This window comes from Beta vulgaris, chromosome 4, assembly GCF_026745355.1.
Source record: "Beta vulgaris subsp. vulgaris cultivar EL10 chromosome 4, EL10.2, whole genome shotgun sequence".
Lineage (NCBI taxonomy): Eukaryota > Viridiplantae > Streptophyta > Magnoliopsida > Caryophyllales > Amaranthaceae > Beta > Beta vulgaris.
Genome location: NC_079205.1, coordinates 26,293,491 through 26,315,217, shown reverse-complemented (window position 1 = coordinate 26,315,217; position 21,727 = coordinate 26,293,491). Strand labels below are relative to the sequence as shown.

Sequence of the window (21,727 nt, the reverse complement as noted above, 5' to 3'; positions counted from 1 at the left end):
TTTTTAATAACTAGCCTTGCATTTATTTTTCACAATAGATGCGGCAGTAATACCCTAAGAGTTTGGTCAGATGTTTTAATGAACAGTGAATTTTTATAAGTTTTGAAACCAAAGTTTTGTGGTGTTACAGTCTTACACATCCTTCCAGTTTTTCAATCACCCGTGATTATTCATACGCTCATAATTTTGCGCTCAGACCTCCGTTTTCAGTGATCTTTTTTTCAAACTAAATAATTTATCGAGATCTACGTTGTTGTTGCTCGCCCTCTAGAAAAATCGACTTCAAATACGAAAAAAATGAATTCTGCAGAAAACGGATGCAACACGAGGACTTCCTAGGAGGTCACCCATCCTAGTACTATTCTCACCCAAGCACACTTAACTATTGAGTTCTGATGGGCTCCGATGCATTAGTGATGGTATGATCGAACCTGTTAACTCACTGTTCGAATTTATTTATATGGCCTTACCCATGCTTCCAGTTCTTCACACCTCACTCACCCTTGATTATTCAAACGCTCATAACTTTGCTCTCGGACCTCCGTTTTCAATGAACTTTTTTTTTTTCAAACCAATTATCTTTTCGAGATCTACATCGTTGTCTCCCGTCCTCTAGAAAAATTGGCTTCAAAATGGATAAAAAAATGAATTTTTCAAGAAAACGGGTGTAACACGAGGACTTCCCAGGAGGTCACCCATCCTAGTACTACTCTAGTTCAAGCACGCTTAATTACTGAGTTCTGATGGGATCCGGTGCATTAGTGATGGTATGATCGCACCCGTTAGCTCAATGTTCGAACTTTTTTATATGGCCTTACCCATCCTTCTAGTTCTTTACACCTCACTCACTCCTAATTATTCGAACGCTCATAACTTCGCGCTCAGACCTCCATTTTCAGTGATCTTTTTTTTAAAACCAATTATCTTTTTGAGATCTACGTCGTTGTCTCCCGCCCTCTAGAAAAATCGGCTCCAAACGGGGAAAAAATGAATTGTGCAGAAAAAGGGGTGCAACACAAGGACTTCCTAGGAGGTCACCCATCCTAGTACTACTCTAATACTAGCACGCTTAACTGTGGAGTTCTGACGGGATCCGGTGCATTAGTGCTGGTATGATCGCACCCGTTAACTCACTGTTCGAATTTGTTTATATGGCCTTACCCATCCTTCCAACTATTCACACCCCACCTCACTCAGTCCTGATTATTCGAACGCTCATAACTTCGCGCTTGGACCTCCGTTTTCAGTGATCTTTTTTTAAACCAATTATCTTTTCGAGATCTTCGTCGTTGTCTCTCGCCCTCTAGAAAAATTGGCTTCAAACGGGAAAAAATTAATTTTGCAGAAAAAGGGGTGCAACACGAGGACTTCCTAGGAGGTCACCCATCCTAGTACTACTCTCGCCCAAGCACGCTTAACTGCGGAGTTCTGATGGGATCCGGTGCATTAGTGCTGGTATGATCGCACCCGTCAACTCAGTGTTCGAATTTGTTTATATGGCCTTACCCATCCTTCCAGTTCTTCACACCTTACCTCACTCAACACTGATTATTCGAACGCTCATAACTTCGCGCTCGGACCTCCGTTTTAAGTGATCTTTTTTTTGAAACCAATTGTCTTTTCGAGATCTACGTCGTTGTCTCCCGCTCTCTAGAAAAATCGGCTTCAAACGGGAAAAAAAATGAATTTTGCTGAAAAAAGGGGTGCAACACGAGGACTTCCCAGGAGGTCACCCATCCTACTAGTTTGTTTATATGGTCTTACCCATCCTTCTAGTTTTTCACACCTCACTCACCCCTGATTATTCGAACGCTCATAACTTCGCGCTCGGACCTCCGTTTTCAATGATCTTTTTTTTCAAACCAATTATCTTTTCGAGATCTACGTCGTTGTCTCCCGCCCTCTAGAAAAATTGGCTCCAAACGGGAAAAAAAAGAATTGTGCAGAAAAAGGGATGCAACACGAGGACTTCCCCGTAGGTCACCCATCCTAGTACAACGAACTCTCGCCCAAGCACGTTTAACTGCGGAGTTCTGATGGGATCCGGTGCATTAATCCAAGTTATGCCAGGGATTTCAGACCAATTGCTTGTTGCACTTTGGTGTACAAGCTTGTTTCTAAGATCATTACTGCCAGAATGGCTGTGGCTATTAGCGAGGTTATAAATGAGGCTCAAGCTGGGTTCATTCCTGGAAAACGTATGTGACCAAGTCGTCAGTATGCACCCCTATATAGCAGTTCTTCTTTCAACCTTCATTCTGTTAACTGCCCCTTATTAAATTCAGGTTAAAATCTGCTCATATCTTTCAACCTACTCGGCATACTGGGCTGCATTGCATAGTAGCCAGCAAGCTAGAAACTTGAAAGTGGCCCATAGAACATAATATCCCAGCAAGCTTCTTAGGGAAACCCTTCCGAACTTATCACCAGATTGAATTCCTAAAAATCTGACATCTACTTCATGTGCCGAGCCTGCTTTCACGTTGATTTTTTTTTTTTTTTAAAAAAAAAATGAGATTTATTATCAATATGAAAACAAAAGAAAAATTAAAATATGAAAAAAGAAGAACCCAAAACACAATACAAAAACTTAAAACCAAAAAAATTAGTGTGCACCCCTATATAGCAGTTCTTCTTTCAACCTTCATTCTGTTAACTGCCCCTTATTAAATTCAGGTTAAAATCTGCTCATATCTTTCAACCTACTCGGCATACTGGGCTGCACTGCATAGCAACCAGCAAGCTAGAAACTGGAAAGTGGCCCATAGAACATAACATCTCAGCCAGCTTCTTAGGGAAACCCTTCCGAACTTATCACCAGATTGAATTGCTGAAAATCTGACATCTACTTCATGTGCCGAGCCTGCTTTCACGTTGATTTAGTTTTTTTTTTATTTAAAAAATGAGATTTATTATCAATATGAAAACAAAAGAAAAATTAAAATATGAAAAAAGAAGAACCCAAAACACAATACAAAAACTTAAAACCAAAAAAATTAGTGCAAAGCATGATAAAACAAAGCTCGAACCTTTGACTTATACATCCTTGTGTGCCATGCCATCACAGGCCAAACCACTGAAGTAGAAATATCTTCTTAGTATAATATTGCATCCATAGTTATACATTATATTTGGTTTACCTACCGCATAATACACCCGGGGTATTTATTGTATAAAAATTGCAAACAGGCTGCACAAGCAGGAGGCTAATATTCCGGTGGGCTCGCATCACTCAGGCGACCTAAAGCCCCAACCTTTCACTCTCCATTTCCTTGATTCTGTTCCCCCAATTTTCAGATCTTATCCTTCTTCAGCGCCGATTATTCATCTTAATCCTCGATACTTTACCAATATTCCGGTGGTCTCGAAGTAACATAGTCGTATATACCAGTCAATTATTTGGTGAGCAATGCCTTGCACAAGCTCTTAGAGTTGCGCGAAAAAATGCTTCAAGATTTTAGTCCGATTTTCCTGCTCATGTTCATTTTTATGCTGTCTGGGAGTGAAAAGCATACAAGCATGGCATTATAAGAAAGGACTAATGGAGGTGCTGGAGAAAAAATACCCCGTTGATGCAAAGGACTACAAGTTGTATGAGGAAGTTGGGGAAGGTGTGAGTGCTACTGTGTACAGGGCTCTGTGTATTCCATTAAATGAGGTAGTTGCAATCAAAGTTCTTGATCTTGAGAGGTGCAATAATGATCTGGTATGTGCTTACCTTCTTCGACTCCTGCATTTTTCAGATATGATTCCGAATGGTTTCATTTTAATTTTGATCCAATTGTTGTAACCATTGCAATTTAATTGTTGTGCACTTTTTTGGTCCTTGATGCGCTTCTTTTCAAGTATTTTCTCACTAGAGCGTGTGTTTTCTATTTTTTAAGGGTAAGAAAAAAAGGGGAAGAATTAGGATACCCTCTTCATGAGGGAACTCCTAATATATCGTTTACAAGGAATTAACTAAATGAAAGAATAAGAATTAACTAAATGCTGGACATCGGCAACGCTGCAGCTTTATTTGCTTCTCTATAGATGTGTCGGAGTGTGATTTCTCTAAAAGTATCCTGTGTTCAAATGATTCAGTTGCTTGTATTTAGAACCGGATGTAAACATGAAGAGAGTTACAATAGTAGTTTAGCTAGGTAGCTCACCTCATGGAGTCTAAAGATTAAAGGCTTCTAGTTCTGTGGTACTATTATTCAGTTTAATGGCAGCCTTGTATATCACTGAGTGAAGGAAAAGATAGATTGAGTATCACCATTTAATGCTTTTTTGGAAGAAGATAACCAGGATCTGTACAGCCATGACGCTATTTCTAGTACTCTCATCTTCATTGCGAGTCATAGTTTGAAAACGTGGTTTTGGTCATGATCGTGGTAAGAGTCACCGTGATGCGGGGATGATGCGGTTGTTGTACTGCCAAATATCGCCTCATACGATGAGATATCCCTTGAACTCAATGCGGTTTTTTTAACACCTTTACGATGCGGGTAGTATTGGTTCAATAGATTTGAAAACCTCTACGATACCCACGATACAATATGATCCGACCTTGTTTTGACACCATGGCTAGAGCGAAGTGGTTGGGTTTGTGGAGCAATGGCAACTCTTACGGTCACGGAGTTGGTTTCTAGAAGGTTATGTTATCAAACTGGAGCATATGTATTCTTTGGTGGGATTGAGGGATAAGGAAAATACTCTTTTTCTTATGCTTGGGGTGGTGAGTGATATGAGAAGCTTGTTCATCTCTCCCAGACATGACGGTGTTATGGAATATAACTCGAATGTGTTGGAACTGGCCTTTCTCTAGACCTCTTAATTTGCAATTTTAGACTTCTAATTTGGTTATTTTTCTTGTTTTGGTTCGAATTCTTCAAGTCTTTGATTGGAACATCTTCTCATATCATCATCCTTATTTTTGGAAGGTGCTTTTGCTCTTATACCATAAGATGCAAGTCTAATAACATCTTGAAAAGATAAGAATGATAGTATTAAGCCCAGAAAAGATGTCCTAATCAAAACCCAAAACAAACTCAAAGCTTTGGGATTCACTGAAAGTTGTAAAGGGGATCTACTTAGAATTGAAACACACTTAAAGCAAGCATAGAATACCTCACGGGTTCTTTTATCAATATCACCAATCTGATTTCTTTCTTCTTATTCCTCCATATTTATAGACAGCTTACATGAGATCGGAAAGCAAGAGATGGCTAAACAAAGCCACAAAACCAACTAAAAACCAAAAATCACAAGGGTGGTGAAAAGGCACCTTTTCATCGTCCTCATAATGGGAGCAATTTAGAGGCGAATTATGAGACCTTTCATGCTCCATACTACATGGCCATATTAAGCAACTAAGGGCTTTAAGCGTTACACACTCTTCAGCCTTATTACAAGTTGAATAAAATAAACAAAATAAAAGCATAAAATAAACAAGGTAACCAGCCCAAAGGAAAACTAGGCAACACTTTGTTAAGATTGCTGCACGCCTCCACCTCTTGCTTTTGGGGCTTAAGTGAACTCCAAATATCGATCGAAAGTAAGACAAGTAACAAATTTGGACTTGTACAACCTTGAAGTGTAAGATGATCCAAATCCAGATATTGAAAAGATCATCTAAATTAAATATAGCGAGTCGCCTAGCCGTAGATGTATTAGTCGGACCGTTAAAACCCAAATGGAGTTGATTGTATGGTAGGGTTATATTAAGGGCTTGTTTGGTTCACTGATGTGGAATGGAATGGTATGGATGTTCATAACAGGATGGTATGGATCCAGAACCCCATACCAATTTCAAACTGTTTGGTTCAATCCTGTAATAGATTCAATGTCCATTTCTACTGTTTGGTTCACTTTTGGAATGGATTCTGCATCCAGTTTTTATTTTAATATAATTGTACCAGCTATATGTATATATAATATAGTTATAGAACTTTACAACTTGCATCCAAGTAGCCATATCCATATAATGTCCAAAATCCCCAAATCATGCTCAAATTCAATACACCAAAGCTCTACAAGAGCATTTAAAGCATCAATATAAAGTGTCCAAACCAAGATAAAAACACCACAAAACATAATAGTCCAACATAGTTGTAAAAATCCAACATGAAATCTAAACAAGGGTTAAACCAAGCATCCTTGTGTCTTCATGTTCTCAAGTTAGGATGAATGAGGATGACAATAAAATCTTTTCTCCCGTCATCATTGGGCATTGGTAGAAGAGGGATAGTTCACTTGAATTAGTGGCTAATCTTTTGGAAGCTTCCATTACTTTAAATCTTGTCAACCCTGGAATGCTAAGCAATTAATTTATCAAATTACTCTTTTGATTTTCTTCGACTTGTTCACGAGCCATGATGGCTTGCTGATGTTGTTGTGTAGTGGAGAAGGCACTTGCAATAGTCGACATGTGCATGTTCATTTGATTCATATAACCTGAAAAGCTAGAAGACATATTGTTAAAAGAAGAAGTCAAGTCCACAACCTCAGGAGTCTTTCTCTTCCTTCCTTGTCCCTTTAGAGTCTTTTCTTTCTTTCGTTTTTTTTGAAGAAGGTTCACTTGGAGCTGATTGCTTTGATTGATTTACGGACTCATTATCATCAGCTTCATCATCTTCATCACTACCATCTTTATCTAGTTCAAGAGTCTCTTTTACCTGATTGTCAATAGCTTCGACAAAAGTCTCAAGATTGTAGTCCTGTAGCTCGATCAACACCGAAAACAATCGCCAACTATTTAAAGAATGGAAAAGGAACATTCCACAATCCTTGAGCATTTTTGTGTTGCTGAAACAAGAACAAGAAATTATTAATATTGGATGAAATTAAAACTACACATATTGAAGTAATTAGGATATAATAGTACTCAGCAGAAATCTTCATATGATTGTCTCTCACAAACAATCATATTCTTCTCATTATCCTAAGAAACACCAGAAGTACGAAACATTTCAGTGAGCACATTGTACTTATCCTTAAACCATTTGATTTCCGATTCAATATAAGGAACGGCTTTCAACCCACATCCAGGGAATTTTTCATTCATTTTCTCTTCCAGCTTGTTTCTGAAACCACTCTTGAAACTCCCATCTGCTTTCCATGATGGGTCGACACTCATTTCTACCAATCCATTGATTAAACATTCTTCCTCGGGTTTAGTCCATGATCGCTTATTTTTTCCCTTTCCACTTTGAATAATTTGACCAACATCCATCATATTCAATAATGTCATATATGAACAAACAAGATAAATATAAAAATAAGCTACAAAAAATAGAAAAAGTATTTGCATACTAATGAAAGGAACAAATATTGTCATACTCGTAAAAGATACTGAAATAATTCTTTTACAACATAAGGAAAAAATTACACCATAAAAATAGAACCGAATCGATGCTAAACTAAAGTAGGAAAATAAACAAACAACTTATGCTTGATTACTACGCCTAACTCTCCAATTATTAAACAAATTTTGTGCTAAGTTGTTCCTAGAAGTAGTCCAAGCATCTAAAGTTACTATATGAGTAATATACTCAACTTCACCATCAAGATCATCCTCATCGCCACTTTCTTCATCACTATCAGAATCAAAATATATAGTGTAATCTGTTGGCATATGCTTTCGAATAAGATTGTGTAGCAAGGCACATGCTTGAACTATACGCCCATGAGTACGTAAATACCTTGTGACACTTTAAAACCATTAGGCCTACTAATAGCATCTCAAAGGACACATCCATCATGAGCAGATCCTTCCCAACCACGTTGCACATATATGAATTCCAAATTAGGATTACATACACTTAAAACATTCATAGTAATAGAACCTTTCCTCGTTTGATGCTTTGGTCTATACTCACTTGGCACTTAAACACTAATGTGAGTTCCATCTAAAGCTCCTAAACAAATCTACATAACAACAAATTAAGAGGAATAAGTTCACAATTAACAACACGATGGATTTTTTAAAGAATGATAAAAAAAAAGTAATTTTATTACCTCGAAACATTTCCATCTATTCTCTTCGCATTCTTGTGTTATAGGTGTCGGTTTTTTAAGCAAGTGTGTATGTAGCTTCAGAATAGCCAGAAGACATCGATGAAAGTTTCTACTCACAAGAAAAAATGACTTCCAATTTCCTCTAAAGACATATTTTGAGTACCGTTTAAACCTTCAATATCTCTAACCATTTCACAGAGGACATAAAAGGTTTTTCTATTGACACGAAGTTCACTTTTACAAGCTATATCACTATGCTTGATTAGTGTATTCAAATGCTCTTGTCTTAAAAATTTCTTCTCACTCTTACTATATCTTGGTCGCTCAATTTGATCGATAACTACACCCATCATACACATCACCAAATACATTATTGTGTTAATATTGTTAACTACCATGAAAAGTAATAACAATTTTATTTGTTTTTTCTTCAATCTCGTTACTATGGTCAATTGAGATGGAGCCATTTCTGCAGACAATAATATACAATTTATATTAATACAACTATACTTGAACTCATACTAATTATTATATAAATATATAAAAATATAACAATTCACATGAAATTGCTATATAAAACTATAAAAGTAATTTATGATAGAGTTCTATATATACATATACTATACTCCCATCCACTATTAACTATTCAAAGCATATCACAACAATGGAATGAATGTATATCTCATATTCGAACAGTAAAAGTGATGCGTATGAGAGCATCAAGTTCGAAAACGTAGGTCACTGTTGGCCAGACAGTGCCAACCACTGTGCGAGACTGTGCCAGAGTCCTAGTTCTGTTAGGATTCTATGTAAAATTAGGAGTCTTATTTCAGTTTTATGTTAATTAGGTGTTTAAGTTGATAAAGGAATCCTATTATACGTAGGAGTCTAATTCCTTATCAAAGTCTAATTAGGAGTCATAATAGGCGTGTGATTAGGAGTGATTATTTATCTTAATCCTTAAGATAAAGATATATAAGATTAGATTTATCTTTTAAGCTTTACTAGTCCTAGTAGGTTTAGGAAATCTTGTAGTATAAATAGGCTATTTCGGCCATCATAATAAAGGAGTGTTGTTTTTTTGTTTAAAGATTAAACGTAAGTTTATGATTGATTTTGGACGTACTTAATTCCAAGATTTTATTGTTTTTAGAGAGTGAATCTAAATACAAGAACCTTAGATTTAGGCGAGTGAAACCTAAAACTAAGCGAGATTTGCGTGAGTTAGTGAGTGAAGCTAATAAACCAATCTCAAATCCTTTCCTAATTCAAGTTTAAGGTGAGTGAAGCCCTAAAAGTGAATTAGAACCCTTAGTGGAGATTAACTGAGTGAAGGTTATTCGAAGCTAAGCAGATTCCGTTCGCGGAATCATATCAAAAAGTGATATATATCACGCCACTATTCAAAGCAATAGAGGTAATCAAAGTCTTCACGCATGTTTCATTTATGATTGGGTGATCATGAACATTGAAATCCATATTATAAGTGGTCAGAGTTCATAACTTATGCACAAATATTCTACCACTTTGGTGTAAACACCCGTCGATAAACCAGATGCAAAAAGATGAAAAAGATGAAAATTCATAGAATATCAACACCTAAGATGAAAGAGAAAAGAAAGATGATAAAAAATATAGCAATTTGTTATTGTAATTACCAAGAAATCTTTACGAAATTGAACAACAACAATTCGAAAATGTAGTTGACAAAACATTGGGGACGAAAAGAGGACATACCTTCTGCAAATAAGGTGCTCGTCGGTCGGTGGTGGTCGAAAAAGGGTGGTCGGCGACGGTGGTGGTCGGAAATGGGTGGTTGGCGACGACTGGCTTCTCTTGTCTAGGGTTTAACCTCTCTCTCCCTTCCACATAAATTAGGGTTTGAAACTTGAGGGGAATGGATTTAGAAACTTAGGGGGGGAGGGGAGATTGGGATTCTAGGGGATGGGGTGGAGACAGATACCCTTGGGTATGAGACTCTACCCTAAATATGCCCAACCAAATAATGGAATGGATGTCATTCCATTCCATTCCATTAAAAATACCCCAACCAAACACCCCCTAAGTATTAGGCTTTTTATTTTTTTTATTTTTTTTTATGAATAGTTATGCAACGCGGTTAAAGGAATGGATTATTTTGACTAACTTTTTGAGGCCATGTGGATGTCCATGGCTTCTCCTTAAGCATCTTTCTTTGTACTGGAAGCTAGAAGAGTGAAGATTTGAACAGAAGATGAACTTAATTAGAGTATTATGGCTTTCCAAGTGTTTGCAATCTCGGTGAAGAGTTACTTAACTATGGACCTTTTTGTCTTTTAATTCTCTTGTTATAATTGTTGTACTTGGTCTTATCTTTATTTGGATTTAGCTAGATTCAACCTGTTGAAGTGAATATTTTGTTATCTCGAAAGGATTAGTGGATTGTAAATGCGGAAGCCAATTTCTTTGACTATTTGTTAGTATACGTGGAAGTAGAGGATTATATGGGTTTCTTTTAAGGAAAAAGTCTAAACAATTAAATTCTGTATACTTTATCTTGGTACAGAGTACTTGTAAGTGTCCTGGAGGGCTTGATATTCTATTCACCCTTTCCCCTCATCTGGTTGACACACTCTTGGCACTGCAATGGTTTGATATTGGGGGGGGGGGTACTTTAGGCCTTATTCTTCTCAGTTACTCTATCAGTAGAGCTAATTAGGATAGGAAAGGCATGTTATATATTGTGAAGGGAATTACTCTAAGTCCCTAACTAACTTCCTATCTTGTTCCTCAAGATAACTACTATGGATAAGGCCTAAAGTACCCTCCCCCCAAAATATCAGTTCAATGCAGGCGCCCTTTAACAAACAATAATAATAGATCTGCAGTCCAGAAGGATGTGGTTGGCTACACTGTACCAAGATGTTGTTCCCTTGATTCGCTTATGTAAATCCTTCTCAACTCATTGAATATAATCCTCAAGACCAAGCTTCCTTTGCTGCTATAGCAGTGGATTTTTGAGAAACTATGGTATGTCCCATTTTATTTGTAGTATTCACAAAATGCTGTTTGATTCAATTCTCCATTGAAGGTCTACCTCTACTGGCAGTTTTAGGTGTTTACGTGGTTGGAGGATCACTCTTGCTCTCCATTTCTAAGTTCAGAGCTTTCGCGGTAACTTACTCAATGTTACCTACCAAATAAAAGGCCTGTTCAAGAAAGACCATCTAATATTTCGGAAAAGATCAGGGGCCATCCTTGAGAACTTCCCATTAATATTTTACTTTGAGATTTGTCTTCATGATTACACATTCTGTTTTCACCTTTGGCAATGGAAATGGGTTGTTGAATTCTAAATGGCCTTCTGCAAAACATCTACAATACTATGATAATTAATCTAGGACAAAGGCATTAATATGCTCTTTCTTTAAGTGAAAACGTGATTTGCTAAGTATTGTGTTTTTATTATTCTGAACTATCATATTTATATGGACTTCTAATTGAATTATTACTGTCAAATAAAGAAATTAAATAAAGCTTAATAGTAAATAATCTCCTCCTCTTAATCGATAGAGGATTGAAATTGGCTAAGGGTAGTTTGTTATTTATAGAACTAGAGTTCTGTGGTGGCAGGAAGAGGGCCTTATCACAATTGAAATGGATCGTTGTTGCAGTCATGATCGTAGCTATGGTCGTGCATATTGGAAAGATTGAGAATGCACTATTGTGGTGTCGTGTAAAAATGGTGGTTTAGAGACATATGGATTCTATATCTGTCTCATTGGTGTGTTGGTCAATCTCGGTGTTGTTTGCACAAGCAATGGCCTTGTATATTATATTGGCTGTTTTTGGTTGTTCGTTCATACTTGACAACCCTTGACAACTAGAAATTCCCTCATGACATGAAAGGTCTACTCAACTAGACGTAGAGAAAATTTGGGCCTTAATCATCGTTGTTGTCTTCCATATTTAGTGTTATACAACAAGATAGATGTTATTGTTTTTGTTGTTCCTTGATATTTTGATTCCAAGTTGTGACATATTAAGTTACTTGGACTTGGGTCTGAGTGTCGGACACTGCTATGTCTCCAAGTATCGGACACGTCAATTTTTTGAAAAATTAGTCAATTTTACGCCCAAAATGAAGAGTCCAAGTGTCATACCAATGTCTGAGTGTCGGACATTGGTATGTGTCCAAGACTTCAAGTATCCGACACGTCAATTTTACGCCCAAAATGAAGTGTTTAAGTGTCATACCGATGTCTGAGTGTCGAGGATCGGGCACGGGTACGTGAATTAAAGTGAAGAGTCCGAGTAGACTAGATTGAACATTATGGATGTTTGTGACTTATTGTTGCATCAAAGAATATCTGTATATAAGTACTGTGCCCATATAGGCAGGTTAGAGCTGTTTTGACTTACGAGGTTATGCGTTGACCAGCTCTCGTTTGGCAAAAGTAATATTACTCTAGTCTCTTTAGTCAGAAATAATTGAACATGTTTCTTTATGTGTCTTAGCCCGACTCAAAAAAAAAAGATGCAGATTTTACTTTTCTACTTGATGTGAAATGACATCTCTTTGCTACTGAATGCATGTGCTCTAACTTATGCAGGATGGAATTCGTCGTGAGGTGCATACAATGAGTTTGATTGATCATTCACATGTGTTGCGTGCTCTTTGCTCTTTTACTGCAGGCCACAGCCTTTGGGTTGTGATGCCTTATATGGCTGGAGGATCGTGTCTTCACATCATGAAGTCCACCTATCCAGAAGGCTTTGAGGAGCCTATTATTGCTACATTACTTCGTGAAACTCTTAAAGCACTTGTTTATCTTCATGCTCATGGCCATATCCATAGAGATGTGAAGGTAATATAATCATTCTCCTTTTGTCCTTGTAAAGTTGGTTTCTGTTTTCTTCACTAGACATTGTTATGATGCCTTTTCACATTGGAGTTTTATGAGATGTTTAGCATCATTGTTAACTGTTAAGCAGGATTGATTTGTAGTACTGAGGCATTAGAAGTAGTCGTGGTAGTTTAGGCTTAGTAAGCTGTAGAGCAAAAACAAAATTGGAGTAAAGATCATTATTGAGACTTATCTAGGGAAAAATAACGTAAAGTGGGATTTTCTTAAATGAGCGTTATCCAGAGAAAAAATTTCCACCTATGTGCTAGTGCCTGATATTTTGTGACGAGCTCTTATAGGTAACTGTTGTTAGGTGAATTGGCCAGCCATTCATGCCATGTTTCAATTTAAAATGTAGTATTCTAATTTAGTGACTCAGTTTTGTTCATTGATTCTTCTTTGATAAAAAAGTTCGCTCCCGGTTTTCATAGTTACTAATGGTTTTATGAGGAGAGAAATTTTTTGATCTGTGGTGGGTGTCATCAATGAATGTCCGAATTTGGGGTGATTTTCTACTTTCTACGAGAGTTTTCTTCACCATACAGATGATAATTTCTTTTAAGGTGTTTACTTTTGTGAGTTAAGTAAGCAGATAGGACCTGGAGAGTGAAGTAACATAAAGAATTTCATGACCTAAGATCTAAGGGTGAATTTATGGGCATAGCGAAATTTGATTTCTTTTTCAGAATACTAATAAGATTTCAGAAACTATAAGAAAGTGGTTTTCAGTTTTTCTTTAGTCAAATCCCATGTTAAATTTGACTTGTATATGTATAACTAGCTCTAATATCATTTTGTAACTTATCATGATGAACTAGCTTAACAGGAGGGGGTAGTGTAGGAAAGTGCAATGTTAATAGCCGCAACTTGTGGAGAAAGGATGATAGCTAGTTAGAGGGAGAGAAAGAGATTATGGTTCTATATAAAAGCAGTAGATCATAAAGAGAGGCATGCTGAGTATTGTGAGGAATTACTGTAGCTTAGTTTGAGAGCGAATAATCCTCTCGAATGCTTATGTTATCATTTATCTCTCAGATTCTGTGATCATGTGACCTAAGGGAGAGGGGTACTATTGGTAGTGCACACTTATCCAGTTAGTTTGAGCAATAAGATTAGAGCAGGGTTCGAAAATACAATTTCCGTTGCGGTCGTGGAAACAGTAATGGATTCGCTGGAACGGAACAAAAATGCGTTATTTGCGGACCTCACCGTGGTTGTCGTGGATGACTTTGATATTATAATACTTTTTAGGCTATTTTATTTTTTTAATGGTTGTGCACCAATATTTATTAAAATCTTTAATCTGATTTAAAAATTCAAAAATATGGAGTTGAATAAAGTGTTAATAAGTTGATAGAATAATGAAATTAAAAAACCTCAATCATGAAGTAAGTCCATGCGACTTTTGATAAATACATTCAGCAATGGAAATTTGTGAGAAAGAAAGACTTGTAAAAAGGAGTTGTATACAACTGTACTACATTATAAAAAAGCTGTATATAGCTGTACAATATTATGTGGGTTTCCTTCCTACCTCAATGCTAAGAATTCACTCAGCTTAGTGACCAAAACAAAGATATTATGGACTAAAAATGAGAGGTTAAGGAAGAACAAGAATAATAAGAACACAGGTAATGACTGAATGATGCTAATCCAGGTGATTTATCACCAATTACAGCCTTGCCAATCTTTGGAGAACAATGACACTCTCCCAAGCTAAGACCACTAATTTTTCTCCGTAATTTTCAATATGATTTCTCTTTCACTGATTTGCCTTATTTATAGAGCTTCTACTCTAACAAACTACTGTCTTCTTCAACAAGCTACTAGCAACTTAACTATAAGACTGCTTACTAAAGTTCCCTTACCCCTCCTATCTTAGTTTTAAAAAGCGCGCTTTGTGCTAGGTGAGTAGAGGCGTTCAGAGAATTGCCTCCTCAATCACGCCCGGTGAGGAGAGGCGCGCACTTCCTGCTGTTTTTGAGGTAGGCACGAGGCGCAGTGCGTGGTTGCTTTTAGTAAAAGGCACGGGAGAGAGGGGAGGGTAGATCTGAGTTGAGAAGTTACAAAGATAACAAACATTTCTTCAAATTCAAACTTACTTGGCTTTAATTTACCAATTTCGAGCAAAAGCCCTTTGTTAATTTTGTATTAAATTTTATCAAATTGAACCTTAATTAAGAATCCCTAGTTTAGGAGAAAACCCTAATTTATGATTTTGTGGCAATTGCGCGCCGGAGGGGACAGAGGAAGCTGGTGGGCCATCTGCCATCAATTGCGGCACTATATCTCCCGTCTCCGGTGCCGGCACAACCCATCTTCTCTTTCTAGCTGTTCTTTACTTTTCTTGAAGGAACTCTATTTTTCTTTTCGATCTTCTTTTCTACAGCTGTAGAAGGGACCTACTCCACTCTTCTTTTTTTTTCAAATAATGACAGAAAGTCACGTGCTCTGTTTTTTTTTTCCTTTCTGTTTTTTTTTTTTTTTTTTTTTTTTTTTTTTTTCCTTCTATTTCTCAGTTTCTTTTTTCTTTTTCTTTTTCCTGCTTTCCTCTTCCTCTTTTGTTCTTCTTGATAAGGCTCCTCTCTCAGTTCCTTTAAGAAAAGGCCTCTCATCAGATTGTTTTGTTTTTCAAAAAATTAAATTTATGCAGTTTCTTTTACTGAATTATAGTAGCTGACAAGTAGCTTATAATTTTTGATTACAACAGTTTTTATATTTTAAAAATTATTATGCTGATTTGAGCATAAAATATGTTGTATAATTGATTTTAAAGGCTTTTGGCACCAAAAGTGTGCCTAGCCTATAGGACGCGTGCACCTTTGCCTTGCCCTTCAGTGCGCCTCATATTGAGTGACAACACTCAAATAATTTCTTTTTAGAAGACAAGTAAACTACTACAATTACCACAATCTCTCTTCATCTTTAATTTTCATTCTCTCTCCTCTTTGCCAAAGAAATGGGCGGCGACTTTTACTTTGAAGAAATTTATACCTTTGCAACAACTCACCTTCCAAGCAAAAGCCGCAATGTCTCTAGTAAAGAAATCACATATTCAATTAGCACCTCTAGGGTTTGTTTCTTTTGAAAATAGAAAAATTTGAAAATGACATCTTGGAGCAGAAAATGCATGCAATTATTCGTTGTCTCGGTTGGAAACTTGGAATAGGCGAAATCTTGGTGAATTGTAAAATAACGGTATGAAGTGTTCGAATTCGATTCATCAAAGTTGGAAATCGTTACAACTCGGGCAAACCGAATTGATACAACCGTTTTTGAACACCATGGATTAGAGACCTAGTGAGGAATTAAAGTCTATATATATAGGATATTAGGAAGAAAGAAATTATGCTGAATATCTGGGAGGTTCTTCTTTACTTTTAGTTAGCTCTATTGGGAGAGAACCAAGCCTTTTAGATTTTTGAAAATCTACCTTAAGTGTGCAATTTTCACTTTATCGATTAAAGATTAATTTGTCTCTTAATCATCATTTATATCCAGAATTAGCTATGGAGTTCATTACAAATGATTAAATCGGCTCTTTGGAGGTCTAGCTACTACCTAAAGTTTGAGCTTTGCCGTTCTACGGTTCGGCATATTGTGCTTGAAGAAAACAAAACAGGGAGGAGATCGCTTAGTTAAAGAATTTCATAGAAGACGAGAATTTTGGGAGGGAGATTTCGTCAAACGAAAAGGAGCAGTTTGCTCTAACTACAACCAAGTTGGTTGCTAGTTGAAGGGGAAGCTAATTTAGTTTTACCACGACTTGGCGAGATCTAACCAACATATACTTAAATTTAAATACCCATGGGTAGTGGAGGAAGTAATGGTGTGGGATGATGGAAGGAAATGCCAAAGATCGAAGACCATATGAAGAAAGGTAGATGGGGTGGTTTTAGTGGAGGAGACAATTTCAGACATAGAGAGTTTGATAATTGCATATCTATTATAATGCTTGGTGAATTTGTAGACGTACCCAAAAGGTGACAGTGGACCGTATGGTGGTTATAAAAGGAAAAAAAAAGGAGGCACAAAAGACAAAGGAAATTTCGTGAGTTGCGGATCTGACGGTGATCTTTGTTGTTTCACGTAAGTGAGAACTTCAATGGTGTTTTTGTTAGTGGGGGGAGAGGAATTCGTTAAATGTAATTTCGATGCGCGATCTCATGGGTGGTGACACTTGCCGTTACTACGCCCATCAAAATGGAGCATTGTGTCTCGATGGAAATTTCCCTTTAGGTTGAGTAAGTAGCTATATGTCCATAGGTTGTGCATGAAGGTAGGAACTAGGAACATTAAAAGTGGAGGTTTCACGAGGATATTTTCTTGGTGGTGCTTTTATTTTGCAGGCAATGACTATGGGGGTAGTGTTTCCATGGTGGTTACACGGGGAATTCCGGTAGACACTTTGATGAGACTTAGAGGAATGAGATAATTTATCATCAATCTCTTGTTAGCTTCGAAAAGCACTAAGGGTAGTTTGGTTAAAGGACTTAAGGATGAGATCATGAATAATGGCCTGCCACCACGTACAACTAAAAGAGGGGAAAAGAATGATGTCAAACTCGCTAGTGGGCCTTCCTGAGGCCAATTTTTCATTTAATGATGAAAGTGCTGTATATGGGCTCACATACGCTAAATCAAACTATTTTCTTTTCCAATACTAAGTCTATACTACTTTGATTTTAGTTTTACTAGGCCTATGTCCAAACCCAACCCCTTTGCACCATAGTACACTTTTGAAACCTACCCTTTGCTATTTTCCAAAACTAGTTTGGACCTCATATAGACTCTTATATTCTTAAGCCCAATTTATAACGCTCATTTTTCCAACCCTTAAACTCACTATTCCTCCCACCCAACTTTTACTCACCCCATCAAAGCCTTCACACCACATTCTCTTTTGATTCCCTTGAACTTAGACACTTCCTGTCGCAATTCCATTTCTACCACTTGAATCACGACCATACGTTGTTCCTTAATAAGCTCGCTGAAGCTTATTTGAAGTGAACACTAGAAACAAAGGATCATAAATGGCAATACGGAAAGTGCTTTGAAGATGGTAGTAACAATTGAGAATCGAGTGTGGCGGGTGCCAATGTGATGAACTCGCCTAAGGGATAAAGGTACCATTGTTGTGCTTAATACAAGAGATTAGGGAGAAAGATATTATGCTAAATAGGTGTGAGGTTCTTCTTTAGTTTTAGTTGGCTTTTTTGGGAGAATATCTAGCCTCTCAGAGTCTTAAGTGTATGTTGAGTTATCAATTAAAGATCAGTCTTATTACTTACTCATCATTATAATCCTGAATTAGCTATGATATTTCATTACAAAATCCAGTTTTTATAAATCAAATTCACTTCTACTTCTTCATTTTATTCCCAAAACATGAGCTCATAACAAATGGTTATAGAGTAGGTTATTATGGAGATTTAATCGCTTGACAAAATTTGTGTATTGATCCAAAAACAAATATAATGATTTGATGGAGTATGCCAAGTCTTTGTTTCTATTGTCGTCATTTGATCAGGAAATACAAGAGATAACCAGGGGATGATCAGACGATCTTGAAATGAGAGTCAATGAATAATCAATGGAGCTTTCTCTCCAACCATAATACCACACTAGAATTGAAGCATATTTTGGTGGAGCTTGAGGAGAAGGACAACCAAGTACATGAGGTATGGAAGTGGGAAAGGGAAAATTAGTAAATCCGACGGACATCAAAACAAACGGTGGGACCAAAGGGAGGAGGACATGTCGCTTCAAGCTGTGCTCAGGCGACTCACGCTTTGTTCGTACTAGCGGTTACATCGTTCTTGTTATTAGAAGTGAGGCTGGTGGCATGGTTCAAAAAAAATGTGGTTGAATTAGGTTTGTCAAAGGTTGAAAATTGGGGCAAACTGATTTCATATGGCCAGTTCTAACACCATGGTTGGTGGACTTGGATTTTCTAAGAGGCGTGGTGCCAATGATAGTGGGTCTAATGGTGGTCCAAGCTTCTTTGCTGGTGGTAATTATGGTGTTAGTTCCAGAATAGTCTCTTACTAGATGACCTAAGGGGCAACAAATCTTAGGGTAATCTAGGCGATTACAAGCAATGTTACCTTGAACGAATACGATATGATTCGGGGAAATGGGATGGGAATGCGGAATGCTACCCATGGTGAATTGGGTTGAGATTGTGTAGTGAATAATGATAGTAATTAAAGGCATAACTTAATGGGGGTGAAGAGTGGGTAGTTGGTAGGTCATATTCAAGAAAAGGGTAAAAGAAGAAAAAAGCTGGGTAAAGGTAGAAACTTAAATAGGTACTCACTTTTCTCTCTTCTCCCTCTCTCCTGTTTTGTTTTCTACTTTTTTTTTGCTTTCTCCTCTTCCTCTCTAGTCTAGTCTATGCTAGTCTATGACTGGTTCTCTTTTTTTTTCCCTTCTCTTTCTAGTTTCTATTGATTATTATTTTCTCTCTTTCTATTAATTATCTCATTTACCATACTCTGAATTCTTTTTCTTTCTCCTCTAGCATTATGTGAATTCTTTTTCTCTATCCCCTCCCTCACTTTTCTTATGCCGGTGAACAAGCAAAAGCAAAAGCCTGCTTACAGATGTGAAGGAAGAAGGATCGTCGACATCAATGAACCGGAGTGTGACTGCTGGCTATTTGGGATTGCGTTTTCTCGTGATCCGAGACGACGAATTTTGGCTGCGCTTCGGTGGTCCATTATGCGATCCGAGAACAATGATTACAAGTGAAGCACTAATGGTGACGGTGCTGGTGAGAAATTGATAATCACTAGAGAATAAACGGTTAGGGTAAAGGCAAATGGGTGGTGGAGAACTTAGTGGATTGCGGCTCTAGTGGTGGGCCACACAAGATTGTTAGTGAAGTACTCGAGATGGCTCAAGAAGTAGATTTGGGGCCAGTTTAGGTGTTGTCATGGGTGGTTACATCTTAGGTGTTGAATAACACTTGATGTAATTGTATGTTAGAAATTCTTATATTATAGAATTCTTTTCTAGGAGTATATATTTACGCAACACATTATTTCAAACTTTTATTAGATTAAAAAATTATGTAAATTCTACAAGTTTGGTGAATATAACATATTTTAAAAATAAATATTTAATGTGTTTCTAAATACATGTAACATTTACCGCCTACATCCTATTTAATGCACTTGTTTATTTCTTAACATCTTTGATTATGTACAAGTAAAAATTATGAAAAGCTGATATTATGAAAGTATGCATTAAGACGAATCAAATAAGACCACACTTGACCATATTTTTTCTTATAAATTTGTGTGAGAATATGGGATAATTAGTAGATGAATAGTGGTTACTATGCAAATGTTGCATGTATTTAAAAACAGTGGAAGTATGACATAAGAATTGGAGTTATTAGTAATTTTTGTTTCATTCTGTAATACAAGTACCTAGTTAAACAGTGTCCCAATACCCCCGAAGAATCCCTCCCCAAAAAAACATACGTCATGCATAAAAAAGAAAAGACCTTTGAGTTATTATAATGAGAAATGAATATATAATTTAGAAATCACCCACCCGATCACCAATGAAGTTTTATTCTTTATCTTAACATAGATGATATTTCCCATCTAAGCTCCCTTCCACCTTTGATTTTAATCTCTATATGCATATCCTTTAGATACTCACCCCGATTATGTTTATCCATGTATCCTTTGATTATTTCCATCCGCATCTCCTATGATCATATATTTTGATGGAATTTTACACAAAGTAAAACATTGAGGTAGATGGAGCAATTTTTTTTTTATATTGAATGTCAAAATTTAAATTTATCCATGCATCAATTGTAGTGTATTTTTTCTAGAGCTATTTGCTCATAACTTCTACTGGAAACGACGGATGTTCATTATCATTTATAATTGTTTATTTTATTCTATGTTTTCTACATGATATTAGGAAATTCTCAATGGTAACCCTGAACTATGTCTTTTTCTCTTTGGTAGTCAAACTTAATTTTAATTCTCAATGGTAACTCTGTTTTTATGGTTATACTTGAGAAGGTGGTATTAATAGCCATTTGTTGTTATAAAGAGTTGGTGAAAAGGATGTTTTTAACTAATTAAGGTTCTTTAAACTTGAATAACATAAGTTCCTTTAGAGAAAACTGATTTTCTATTTTCTGTCACTGAAAACCTATTTAATTCCTGTATTTAGAAAGAAATGAATGTGAATGTGGTTTTTAAAGGAAAGGACATCTACACTATAAAATACTTAGTTTGAAAACAACACTTCTAGCAACTGTATATAACGAAAAATTGTTAATCCCACTTTTTCAAATATAATCATAAACACGGGGTTACCATTGAAAATTGAAATTAGGTTTGGCTACCAAAGAGAGAAAACCAGAACTCAAGGTTACCATTGAGAATTTCTAGATTAGATTTGTGGCCCTATGTATTGAAATTTGTCATTTTTTTACTGTCAATTGTGGTTGCTGCCTTTTTTAGTATTGTTTCTTGTATTTCTTATTTATCTTTATTTTTTACTTTTGTTGCTAATTTTCATTACTCGAAACATTGGCCTTTTTTTATCATTGTAGATTGTAGCTTTGATACATGGGCACATAGAACTATGTTGTGGATCCAGATCTTCTAATCGCAAAAGCTGGGTTTAGGAGTTCTCAAATCCAATGACATCAGATTAAACCACTTGTTCAAACTTCTGCTTATAAAACGGCTGGATTAGCTGATTGTTGTTGTCAAATCCTCTTATCTATGATATATCCACTCTTTTTATGCCGAAAAACACTCATAACCTAACGGGGCCGTTTTTTTTCTTTATTATTGGCGAAT

At 36.5% G+C, this 21,727-nt stretch overlaps 1 protein-coding gene, 2 non-coding genes and 2 pseudogenes across 7 annotated transcripts in view; 1 reads left to right on the top strand and 4 right to left on the bottom strand.

Moving 5' to 3' along the window:
- Positions 1-314: 314 nt before the first annotated feature.
- LOC125494245 (5S ribosomal RNA) lies at positions 315-433 on the bottom strand (annotated as a pseudogene).
- Positions 434-662: 229 nt separating this feature from the next.
- On the bottom strand, positions 663-781 carry LOC125494285 (5S ribosomal RNA; annotated as a pseudogene).
- Positions 782-1,005: 224 nt separating this feature from the next.
- On the bottom strand, positions 1,006-1,124 carry LOC125494274 (5S ribosomal RNA). Its single transcript, XR_007270622.2, has one exon. It is a non-coding gene; the product is annotated as a 5S ribosomal RNA (ribosomal RNA).
- Positions 1,125-1,350: 226 nt separating this feature from the next.
- Positions 1,351-1,469, bottom strand: LOC125494263 (5S ribosomal RNA). The gene has a single exon (XR_007270611.2). It is a non-coding gene; the product is annotated as a 5S ribosomal RNA (ribosomal RNA).
- A 1,674-nt stretch (positions 1,470-3,143) lies between these two features.
- LOC104884094 (serine/threonine-protein kinase BLUS1) overlaps positions 3,144-21,727 on the top strand; it is a 33,948-nt gene continuing 15,364 nt past the window's right edge. For 2 of the 5 annotated variants that reach the window (XM_048637869.2, XM_048637870.2), the window contains exons 1-2: positions 3,145-3,706; positions 12,594-12,848. In XM_048637869.2, coding sequence (XP_048493826.1) covers positions 3,542-3,706; positions 12,594-12,848 — 420 coding nt within the window. In that variant the 5' untranslated portion in view covers positions 3,145-3,541. Of the gene's footprint in view, positions 3,707-12,593; positions 12,849-21,727 lie in introns of all 5 variants that reach the window. The other 3 variants (XM_048637871.2, XM_010668688.4, XM_048637872.2) reach the window with 3 other exon arrangements.